Source organism: Diabrotica virgifera, chromosome 7, assembly GCF_917563875.1.
Source record: "Diabrotica virgifera virgifera chromosome 7, PGI_DIABVI_V3a".
Lineage (NCBI taxonomy): Eukaryota > Metazoa > Arthropoda > Insecta > Coleoptera > Chrysomelidae > Diabrotica > Diabrotica virgifera.
In genome coordinates, this window is record NC_065449.1 from 39,635,550 (window position 1) to 39,647,845 (window position 12,296).

The 12,296-nt window shown below is 31.7% G+C and overlaps 1 protein-coding gene and 2 non-coding genes across 3 annotated transcripts; all 3 read right to left on the minus strand.

The window, feature by feature from the left end:
- Positions 1-1,425: 1,425 nt before the first annotated feature.
- Trnae-uuc (transfer RNA glutamic acid (anticodon UUC)) lies at positions 1,426-1,497 on the minus strand. Its single transcript has one exon. It is a non-coding gene; the product is annotated as a tRNA-Glu (tRNA).
- A 273-nt stretch (positions 1,498-1,770) lies between these two features.
- Trnai-aau (transfer RNA isoleucine (anticodon AAU)) lies at positions 1,771-1,844 on the minus strand. The gene has a single exon. It is a non-coding gene; the product is annotated as a tRNA-Ile (tRNA).
- A 9,686-nt stretch (positions 1,845-11,530) lies between these two features.
- LOC126888098 (60S ribosomal protein L5-like) lies at positions 11,531-11,846 on the minus strand. The gene has a single exon (XM_050656120.1). The coding sequence runs from the start codon at positions 11,738-11,740 to the stop codon at positions 11,546-11,548; it is 195 nt and encodes a 64-aa protein (XP_050512077.1). The 5' UTR covers positions 11,741-11,846; the 3' UTR covers positions 11,531-11,545.
- Between the last annotated feature and the right edge of the window lie 450 nt (positions 11,847-12,296).

The following is a 12,296-nucleotide window of genomic DNA, read 5'->3' on the forward strand; positions in this document are numbered from 1 at the left end:
AGCTGTTGTTTTTAAGTACCTAATAATAATAAGCGCCATGCACGTGTTAGGCGGCCGTAAATGCTGAGTGCGAGAGAGATGCCATTCCGTCAGTCCAATTATGCATCTTACTTGCACTCACATTTACAGCCGCGTCAATATGATCTAACCGCCCATTGTTATTAATTAAAAATAACAGCTTAGTAATAAATTTATAACACAGATTTCTTCAGGATCATGTAGCGGAGGCTTTAAATTTTGATTTAGTCACTTTCTAACTTTCATAATAATAATTTTTAACCGAGTTATTAAGTCTTAAAAAGGGTCATTTTCGCGTTTTTCAAATTTTAAATTGCTTATAACTCGAAAAAGATCAACTTTAGAGAAAAATTATAGGAGGCCCTTTTTGTCCATAATTGTCCAAAAAACCTAAAAAAATTTGTCAGAACCAAAAATATTGATTTTTGCAATTTGATTAAAAAAAATTGAACCACTTTTCACGTGGGCGACTGCTTGAACCTTATTCTGGGATGTTTCACAAATGTGATAATGCAAAAAAATCTCATGGGAATATTTTTCCCAACGGACCCGCCGTTTTCGCCTTGTCTAAAGAAAAAGTAAGTGAACTTATATGATATAACTTATTTTTATGTAGTTTGGGTTTATATTTTTTATGCCTTTTGGTTGGTGTTTCATTGGAAGTCCCCCCCCTCCCCAAGCAAATGTCTAGATCCACCACTGGAGTAGGTAAGGCATATTACTTCCTATTAAACATCTTTGAAAATTGCTTCTGTAGTGATCGTTTCTATCTTCGTGTCACAATACTGACACCCAATAAGTCAAAAATACATAATATCTCCGGTATCTTCCCATCTATTATACCTTTGCACCTATATTATTTGGTTTCACAATGAAAAAATCTGAAACAGAAATAAACCAGGCACAGTTTTTTGCCATTTTGCTGCCAAACGGAACATTTTGGCATAAGAGAAAAGAATTAAATCACACAGCTATATCCAACAAACATCAAACAAAATCATCTAAAAGACATATTTTTGAGGCCTGAGATTCAGGTCCATGAAGCATCCTACACGAATCTGTTTTCTGAACGAACCAATATAGTAATAGAAAAATTCTGAGGATATTAAAAGAATCAGTGCAAACTTCCTCAAATTGGTAAATAAAGAGGGAATTATCGATTTTCGAAAAAAAAAATCAGTTTCTTTTGACAACATAAATAAAATGATATCAGAAAAAAATCTGAGGACATGAAAAGAATCAGCGGCACCTGTCGGAAAAGATTAGCGCTTATTTATAAACTTCAAACTGGTAATTGGAGATGCAAGTATGTACATAATATCAAAGAGTACAATAATTATTATATTTCTACAATGCTACAACAATTATTATATTTTCCATATATTACCAAAAAAAAATAAAAAAGTTTTCCGATACCGGGAATCGAACCCGAGCCTCCTGGGTGAAAGCCAGGTATCCTAGCCACTAGACCATATCGGATTGTTACTTTTAGACCCGATTTATCAAATATTTTAAGATGAATACAAAATGTTAAAAAAGGTGTTAGATTTTATTTTAAATAATGTAATAATTTTAAATATAATTAAATGAAGAAAAAATTAATGTTTTCAAATAAAATGGTGAACAAAGATGAAAAATTGAAATGAATAGAAAATGTAAAAAAAAAATAAGAATTAGATTTTATTTTAAATGTAATAATTTTAATTAAAAAATAAAGAATGTGTCGAAATTAATTTTTTCAAGAAAAAAGCTTGGCCCATGGGGGGATCGAACCCACGACCTTCGCGTTATTAGCACGACGCTCTAACCAACTGAGCTAATGGGCCATTGCGTCTGGAGATGAAAACTGTGGTTTACAAAATATTTACTGCAAATCTTACATAAGTATCATAAAATTAATATTATTTTATTTATTTTTTAATATGTATTTTGGAACAGTACAATTCAGAAAAATATTTTGCATATTCCAAAATATAGTGCCTATATGCCTGTGTTTATGCTAAGTGTATTTAACCCGTGTTGAGCTGGCCCCCCCCCACTTGCAAAAATTAAAAAACAAATAGCCCTGATTTATGAGCTATTTATGAGCTCTCATATTCCGCAAACTAAAAATTTTGAGCTCGTTCCACTGAGCAGGAATTTAATACCCTTGTGGGGGGGGGGGGCTGAGTCAGCCCCCCCCCACTACTTAAAAATAGGAATATTGAATCGGTTTTTGCGGCAGAATTACGAGCTATTTATGAGCTCTTGAAATTATATAGTTTCGATTTTTGAGCTCATCCCCTTCACCCCCAAACATCCCTTTAATTGATTTAACTTAAGAGAAAGATGCTGAGAAAACTTAAAATATATCGTATTGCGAATATAATTCCTATAGCTTATATACTCTAAGAATAAACTATTAAATCAATAGCATTTCGATTATTGAGCTACAACCCCTTCGCCAGAAAACCACCCTATCTTCCCGGCTTAAGAGAAAGTTGTATTTAAAATGCGTTAAACTAATTATTTGGCGACTACATATCATTTAATAATTTATAAGCTTCCAAATTACGCGCATTTAGATCAGTAAATTGCAATTTATTGTGTATAGTGCAGTCACTGAAGGTAAAAATCAACGATTACCTTCAATTTCGGTGAACCTTCATCGATTTTCACGAAAATTGGTCAGTAGTTAGAGGATACGTCAAGAAACAAAGGTGACATGGTACCACCTTGCGCCTTTACCCTGAGGGTGGATACCGCCCCTTCTCGGGGGTGAAAATTATTTTATAAAAAATAAATGCACAAATCAATAAAAGAACAAATTAAAAGCAAAATTTATTATATAAAGTTAATAAAATAAGTCAATACTTTTTAAGTTATTAAAGATCAAAGATTTTAATTATTTGTGAAAAAAATGCATGTTTTGAAAAGGTTTTTTGTAAATCACTGAAAAACTTTAAGTTTTTACAAAAAAGTTACTAGTAGTTTAATTCGTATAGCTTATATTCTAAGAATAAACTCTTAAATCACGCGTCTTTCGATTATAGAGCTACAACCCCTTCGCAAGAAAACGACCCCATATTCCCGGCTTAAGAGAGAGTTGTTCTTAAAATAATTTAAATTAATTATTTGGCGACAACATATCGTTTAATAATTTATGAGCTTGCAAAATATACGCATCTCAATTATTGAATTGCCATTTTCTTTCTATAGTGCAGTCACTGAAGGTAAAAATCAACTAGTACCTTCGATTTCGGTAAATCTCCATTCATTTTCACGAAAATTGGTGAGCGGATTTTGATACTATCAACTTTTTCTGCATCTTATTTTTCATAGGTATTTCTAAGTACTTTGACAAGTATTTAGTACCTAAGTGTTATAAAATGCATCTCTTTCCCGTTATTTAAGCTTGAACCCTTAGATTTTAACAGTCGCGGAAAAAAATATACATTTAATTACCAATAACTTACTTTAAATTAACATTAAAGGGTTTTTCAAGTAAGCAATTTATTATATTTTTTATTAGCTTCAATTTTAGTGATGAAAACTTTTTTGTAAAAACTTACAGTTTTTGAGTCATTTATGAAAAATCGCTCTAAAGCATGCATTTTCTTTACAAAAATTAAAATATTTGATCTTTAATAACTCACACATTATATAACAAATTTTGCTTACAATTTGTCCCTCTCTCGATTTGTGGGGTTATTTTTAATAAAGTAATTTTCACTCCCGAGAAGGGGTGACATATACCCCAGGCTAAAACCCCAAGTTGTTATTGTCAATTCGTGAAAATAAATGAAGATTTACCGAAATCGATGGTACTAGTTGATTTTTACCTTCAGTGACTGCACTATAGAAAGAAAATGGCAATTCAATAATTGAGATGCGTATATTTTGCAAGCTCATAAATTATTAAACGATATGTAGTCGCCAAATAATTAATTTAAATTATTTTAAGAACAACTCTCTCTTAAGCCGGGAATATGGGGTCGTTTTCTTGCGAAGGGGTTGTAGCTCTATAATCGAAAGACGCGTGATTTAAGAGTTTATTCTTTGAATATAAGCTATACGAATTAAACTACTATTAACTTTTTTGTAAAAACTTAAAGTTTTTCAGTGATTTACAAAAAACATTTTCAAAACATGCATTTTTTTCACAAATAATTAAAATCTTTGATCTTTAATAACTTAAAAAGTATTGACTTATTTTATTAACTTCATATAATAAATTTTGCTTTTATGTAATTTGTTCTTTTATTGATTTGTGCATTTATTTTTTATAAAATAATTTTCACCCCCGAGAAGGGGCGGTATCCACCCTCAGGGTAAAGGCGCAAGGTGGTACCATGTCACCTTTGTTTCTTGACGTATCCTCTAACTACTGACCAATTTTCGTGAAAATCGATGAAGGTTCACCGAAATTGAAGGTAATCGTTGATTTTTACCTTCAGTGACTGCACTATACAAAATAAATTGCAATTTACTGATCTAAATGCGCGTAATTTGGAAGCTTATAAATTATTAAATGATATGTAGTCGCCAAATAATTAGTTTAATGCATTTTAAGTACAACTTTCTCTTAAGCCGGGAAGATAGGGTGGTTTTCTTGCGAAGGGGTTGTAGCTCAATAATCGAAATGCTCTTGATTTAATAGTTTATTCTTAGAGTATATAAGCTATATGAATTATATCCGCAATACGATATATTTTAAGTTTTCTCAGCATCTTTCTCTTAAGTTAAATCAATTAAAGGGTTGTTTGGGGGTGAAGGGGATGAGCTCAAAAATCGAAACTATATAATTTCAAGAGCTCATAAATAGCTCGTAATTCTGCCGCAAAAACCGATTCAATATTCCTATTTTTAAGTAGTGGGGGGGGCTGACTCAGCCCCCCCCCACTAGGGTATTAAATTCCTGCTCAGTGGAACGAGCTCAAAATTTTTAGTTTGCGGAATATGAGAGCTCATAAATAGCTCATAAATCAGGGCTATTTGTTTTTTAATTTTTGCAAGTGGGGGGGGGCCAGCTCAACACGGGTGTGTATTTATTAGTTTTACAGAGTTCCGAGTTCTTTACCATAAAATACCTAGTTCTTTTATTTATATTTATAGTAAATATTTGTGATGCATTGTTTTCTAGTTACCTTATCTAACCCACCTCTTATTTTGATCTTGTTCATGTTTTAAACTTATTCGTAGTTATTGTATAAATGGTTGCCAGATTGTCAGGCGTTATTTGCCGACAAGAGGTTTGCTTAATTTTCAACGAAAACTTTTCGTTTATAAATTTGCAAAAGTCTGTGTGTTATTGCGTCGCCGCTCCTGCAATACTTAGAGCAGATGTATCGATGGATTCTTATGTAGTTTTGTCTTCTGAATCCAAATCTGAAAACGGCATTTCGATATCTCAAACCGTCTTCGAGATAATTGACCTCAAAATCTAAAATGTGACGTCACAATCCGGTTATCTCCTATCAGGCACTAAACGTCAAATGAAATATTTGATTAGGAAGTAGGCTACTTTTTTTAATCTGTGAGGGCCGGTTGTTCGAACGCTAATCAACAATGATCACTATCAAATATTTAATTACTGTCACCAAAACTGTCAATGTCAACTTTTATTGGGTTGCTGAAAACATAATTGAGTAAAATTATGAGGTTAGTTAATCAATTAACATAACAATTATTAACATAATTGATTAAGTAATTTCATATTATGTTTTTATCAACCCAAACAAAGTTGACATTGACAGTTGGTGACAGTAATTAAATATTTGATAATGATCATCGTTGATTAGCTTTCGAACAACCGCACGGTTCTTAGACATTACTACGGTGGCCTAAATCGACTAACCAATGAACATTAAGGGTGAGATTACGTCACGAGAGTTTACTGTCATTTGAATCGTAATATGATTTTTTTCGAATCCTGAAAAACCAAGTATTTTAGAAAAATTTAAACGCAGGATGCAAGATTACATTATTACCGAGGGCGGAAAGCCCCTTAGAATAAACAAGCAGATGCTATTGAATGAAATATTTGAAATTAAATATCACACTTCTCTTTTATTTTCAGCCCTGTAACTTATTAAAATAAACATTATAGAAGTTTTCAGGGACTTTCAGCCCTCGGTAGTAATGTAGTCTTTCATTCTGAGTTTAAATTTTTCAAAAATATTTATTAGTTTTCTCAGGATTCGAAAAAAATGAACACAATTAAAACACATTGAGAATTTTGACATGCGTCAAAGTTTTGCATTAACTCAATGTAAAATTCTGAACTGTTGAATTCCAGCTTCCCTAATAATTATTTTACATCAAAAGACATTAGAAACTATTTGAAGAGGATTGAAATCTGTATTGGAAATAACTGTTAAAATTGGTCTAAATACGTAATTAAACATATTCCAAAATTTTGTAAAAATGTAATACATTTTAGTTTTCAGCCCAAACTTAGGCCACACACAATGCAATAATGTTCACATTTTTGAACTGTCAATATTTTTATTTTATCATCTACTGTTTAAAAACAATACAGTTGATAAGATACCCTCAGTTGCGGAGAAAGGATTAATAATAAAGATTTTTTTATTCAGTCAATGGTGTGAGCACTGTCAGTTAAATAGTAACGTGTGGCCTTACTTTTACACGCATACCTATTGTGGCAAATGTATCATATTTTTCAAAATTTTGGAATGCATTTAAATCGTAGAAAAATTTTAACTTTTGATTTTAATACAGATTTTAATTCTCTACAAATATTCTCTCATGATTTTTGATGTAGAATAATTAGGGAAGCAGGAATTCAACAATTTAGAACTTTACATTGAGTTTCCTATGGCCCTTTTTAAGATTCGCCACCCGGTATAAGATAAAATGTGTACTATTTTTCTTATTATTTCATAATAACACAAATAATACACATATATACACAATAACACACATTCAATGATCGAAAATAATTTAAAAATATGGGAATGTAAACTCTTGTGACGTAAAGTCAAAAATATAAGTCTCCCCACCACCGTCGGACAAGACAACCGGTGGAACAACCGGCCCTGAATTTGTTAAGCAATTAGACAAGGCGAAAACGGCGGGTTCGAAGGGAAAGATATTCCCATGAGATTTTTTTGCATAATCACATTCGTGAGATATCCCAGAATAAGGTTCAAGGAGTCGCCCACGTGAAAAGTGGGCCAATTTTTTTTTTAATCAAATTGCAAGAATCAATATTTTTGACTCGAACAATTTTTTCTTTAATTTTTTGGACCATTCTGGACAAAAAAGGTCTCTTATATTTTTTCTCTAAAGTTGATCGTTTTCGACTTATAAGCAATTTAAAATTGAAAAAAACGAAAAATGGCGATTTTCAAGGCTTAATAACTCGCTTAAAGGTTATTATTATGAAAGTCAATATATGATTAAATCAAAGTTTAAAGCCCCCCCTACAAGATCCTGAAGAAATTTTTGTCATTATTTTATTACTAAGCTGTAATTTTTAAGTAATAGTAATAAGCGCCATGCACGTGTGCGGCCGCTGTAAATTCTGAGTGCGAGAGAGAAGCCATTCCAGCAGTTCAATTGTGCATCTTACTCGCACTCACATTTACAGCGGAGTCAATACGATCTAACCGCTCAATGTTATTAATTAAAAATAACAGCTTAGTAGTGAATTAATGACACAGATTTCTTCAGGATCATGTAGCGGCGACTTTAAACTTTGTGTTGTTCTGAAGCTATTTTCTTGTGGCATTTTTACAATTTTAACTATTTAGAATGGGAAATAAGCCACAATATTATTAAAAAATGATTTTTATTAACGTTTCGACGCCCAAATCGGGTGCCGTTGTCAAAATACAAAATACTATTCGTCGAAACGTTAATAAAAATCATTTTTTAATAATATTGTGGCTTATTTCCCATTCTAAATAGTTAAAATTTAAACTTTGATTTAGTCACTTTCTGACTTTCATAGTAATAATTTTTAACTGAGTTATTAAGTCTTAAAAATGGCCATTTTCGCGTTTTTCAAATTTTAAATTGCTTATAACTCGAAAAAGATCAACTTTAGAGAAAAATTATTAGAGACCTTTTTTGTCCAGAATGGTCCAAAAAACCTAAAAAAAATTAGTGCGGACCAAAAATATTGATTTTTGCAATTTGATTAAAAAAAAATTGTTAAAAAAAAATTGGCCCACTTTTCATGTGGGCGACTTCTTGAACCTTATTCTGGCATGTCTCACGAATGTGATTATGCAAAAATATCTCATGGGAATATTTTTCCCAACCAACCCGCCGTTTCCGCCTTGTCTAAATGCAAATGTTATTATTTATATTTGAGTTTGACACTTTGTTAATGTCAAACTAAATTTAGCTATTAATAAAATATAAATGACATTTTATAGTGAATTTAATTATTATTATAATAATATGTGTAATAAATGTATAAAAATACAATTTGAGTATATTTTGAAAGCAATAATACATATTATACTATATTAATAATGAATCAGTACAAACGATTATATTTAAATTTGGTAAATTCTCCACTCGACCAGCGACCAGCGCACACAACTCAAAACACAAGTACGCAAATACGGTTGCGTGAAGCGTGGCGCAAAGCCCTGGAATTTACGAGACTCACTAGGTCTGTAGATCCAAGTAAAGTTCATCAGTAAAAAGTATCTTTATCATTATGTATTATTTATTTTACAATATTGGAAAATTGTTCTGATATATGAAATTACATCCTTCTAATAAAAAAAAATATTTGACGAATTTTCTCAAATTATGGATACCAACATCATTTTCATTTATAACTCTTGTATTTTTAATTTGATGAAGAAAAGTTATTCTTCATAAAAATTTCTTCTTGGTCTAAGATTTATGATGCAACCATCATGAATCAAATTTTATTAATTTTATACGAGGTATGTAAAAAATATGAATTTCGAGTAAAGTATCTTTATAGTTCACAACATTTAAATTAGAATGATGTACTTGCACATTAAAACATAATTTTTAATTCTAAACAGTTTTTCGTAATAGCAATTTTCTATATTATGAATTTAAATAGGTATATAAACAAAGTTTTCGTTATGAAAATGCTCGCAATTTCAGCTTGTTTTTTATAAATTTAATATTTCATTCGATTACAGATCAAACTAAAGCAATTAATGTTTAAAAGAAATATGAATATCGTACATTGAGCTTATTCAACTGGTCAACATTGCAAAAACGTATTTTAAACACTTCTTACATTACTAAACTTTTCCAATTTAGATCCAGTTCCATGACTTACAAACTCAGGCAAAAATCTCTCATTTTTGTAGTAAGCATATTTTATAAAGGTTTACCCCCTCGTTTAGATGTACTTTTATAAAATTATTCATATCTCCCTGCATTTTCTTCTCTTCATTTGAGTCAATATTTAATGCAGCTATTACATTATTTCTTTTTAATTCTCTTTCAGTCTCATTTAAATTTTGTTTTATTTGTCTAAATTGTTTTATTCTTTATATTACCTATTTTCTTTTATTTCTCTAAGTTATGTTTTATTTTTCTCAACATTAGGCTTTCACCTACTTTAAAAGTCACTTCTAATACGAGAATGTTTATTGTAATACTTAGTAAGAAGTACAGCGATAAGCGATACGCAACCTTTTTTTTCCCTGCTGGGGCTCTGGGCCACATAGCAGCTATTGCCACAGCTTGCGGGCCGCAATCTATGTGAAGTAATAATATACAGTACCAGTACCTATGGTGCAAATGAAAGGAATAAATTCGTTATTTCGTAAGTCTGCGACTTTAAGGAAAAATTCTGAAACATCGATTTTTAGTTTTAAATTACGATTTTTTGGTATCATACTAGTGACGTCATATCCATCTGGGTGTGATGATGTAATCGATGATTTTTTTTTAAATTAGAATAGGGGTCGTGTGCTAGCTCATTTGAAAGGTTATTCACGGGATGCCCAAAAAAATTTTGTTTTGGATTAAATTAATTGACACAAAAAGAAGAATGTATGTCATTTGTTTAATTCAAAATATAGCTTATTGTTGTCAGAAAACAGAAAAAAATGTTTATTTCACAAATAAACATTACTTTTAGCTTAAGTTTATTGTTCAAGCTTCCACCCGCCTGCCTCTTGGCAGTTTGAACATTGGATTTAAGGGAAAAGTAGTGTTTATTTGTCAAATAAACATTTTCTTCTGTTTTCTGACAGCAGCAAAATGTATTTTAAATTAAATAAATTACATACATTTTTCTTTTTTTTGTCAATTAATTTAATTCAAAACAAACATTTTTTGGGCATACTGTACCTATACTTAATTATGTCAATGTTTATATTATATTACTATATAGAGAATTTCAAATGAGCTAGCACACGACCCCTATTCTTATTCAAAAAAGATCGATTACGTCATCACGCCCAGATGGATGACGATAATATGATATAATATATGTAAAAAAATCATAATTTAAAAATAAAAATCGACCGGATTCAGGATTTAAAGCCGTCCGCTTACGAAATAACAACGTCGTCCAGGTGCGAATCAGTGTCAGGATAGGTATTTACACATATTTTTTGCATATTTCATTTCTGAATATGAGGATTCGCACAGGTTTGATGAAGCGAACAACGTGAGGAACAAGTAAGCGTAAATTTTGAGAGTTTTATAGTTATCCGGTACTAATTTCCAGAATTCTTCATATTGATTTGCGTCTCTTTTTTCTTTAAAAATTGCCTCCAGATTTGTATCATTTTTAAAATTAATTAGTTCATGTAACAACTTTGCGCTATTAAATCCCAACGGCCGCAAGTTGTATAGTAGCGGCTACTTCTAAGTGCCAGGGATTTTCCATTAATAGAAGACATTTCCTAATGTTTCACAAATCATTAAATCTTTCCTGAAACTCATTGCTCAAGAAAACTAGAAATAAGTAGCATAGTTTTTTGGAAATACATCAATTCCATCTTGTTGAGCTTTCACCAATGTCGGAAAAGTTATGCAGATTTTTTTATATTAATTTCCTCGATGTACATTTTTAGCTTGTCCACGAAAGCAAATACTTTATTTGTCAACTAAAAAAATAATTTTATGTTTACCTTTTAATGTGTAAATGACGATTAAGTTCGCCAAGGTTTTCTGTTGTGTCGCAAATAAATGCTAAAAGCCACCACCAACTATCTTACTTGAGTTCAAAACAATTTTATCATTTACAGGGCCTTTTAGTTAGCCCTCGGGCCGCATAAAAAATGTAAGAGAGCCGCATGTTGAGAATCGCTGACTTAGTAGATACATACTTCTACTCCTCCGTTCCCTTAATCTATTTAAATCAATTATGGGTTTTTTAGATAAAACTTTTTGAGATACTGAAATAGTCGTCCTAAGAACCCTGTTGTTGAGAAGCTCAGACGGGTATAAAAATTAATTCCTGTTAAAGGGGTGGTTCTGTATTCCATTAATGCATTGTGTATATCCTCACCAGAGTGATTACATTTTCTAAGCATGTTTTTACAAATTCCCACTGCTCTCTTTGCTAGTCCGTTAGACTATGGGTATCTTGATCTTGAAGTTTGGCCAAATAGGACTTATTTTTCTGTGCAACACGGTCCTTGAGATCAGCCAAAGTAAGCTTCCTACGGTTCCATCTCTTTGCAGGTGCTGGAGCCTTTTCAGCCTTCTTCTCCAACTCTGGATTTGCACGAATGGCAGCATGGGCATTCTTGTACATATTTTCAATCTGGTCAGCATTAATTCCCAGCTTAATGTATTGACTGAACTGCCTTTTGAATACTTCTGGATCTTCCTCCTCCAGTTATTTCATATAAATCACAACATATTAAACATTTATATTGATTTTTTTCTTTCTCAATGTCCATGTTTCACTTCCGTATGTCACTGCTGGTCGTATTATAGTTTTGTAGAGAGAAGCCGTCTAGAAGAGAAGCCTTGGCCTCATCACATGTTGAACGACAAAGAAAGATTTATTCCCCGCCAGTATTCGTATTTCAACATCCCGTTCTCATGTGTTGTCACTGGTAATTGTTGTTCCTAGGTATTTGAATCCTTTGACCACCTCAAAATTATGATGGTACTGTTTTGTCTCATTCGCTATCATTCCTTTCTTGACACGACCATGTATTTAGTTTTTCTGCGTTTATTTTCAGGCCGACGTCGCGACGTTTAGTGTTGCTTCTTCAAAGTTCGAAACTATACTTCATCCCAAACCCTTCTTTCAGTGCGTCGACGATAAAATGTCGAAATATACTAACCTAGAATTACAATTG

What these genes read in the sequence shown, in the direction of transcription:
- LOC126888098 (XM_050656120.1), bottom strand. Translation starts at nt 11,740, where the DNA reads ATGTACAAGAATGCCCATGCTGCCATTCGTGCAAATCCAGAGTTGGAG.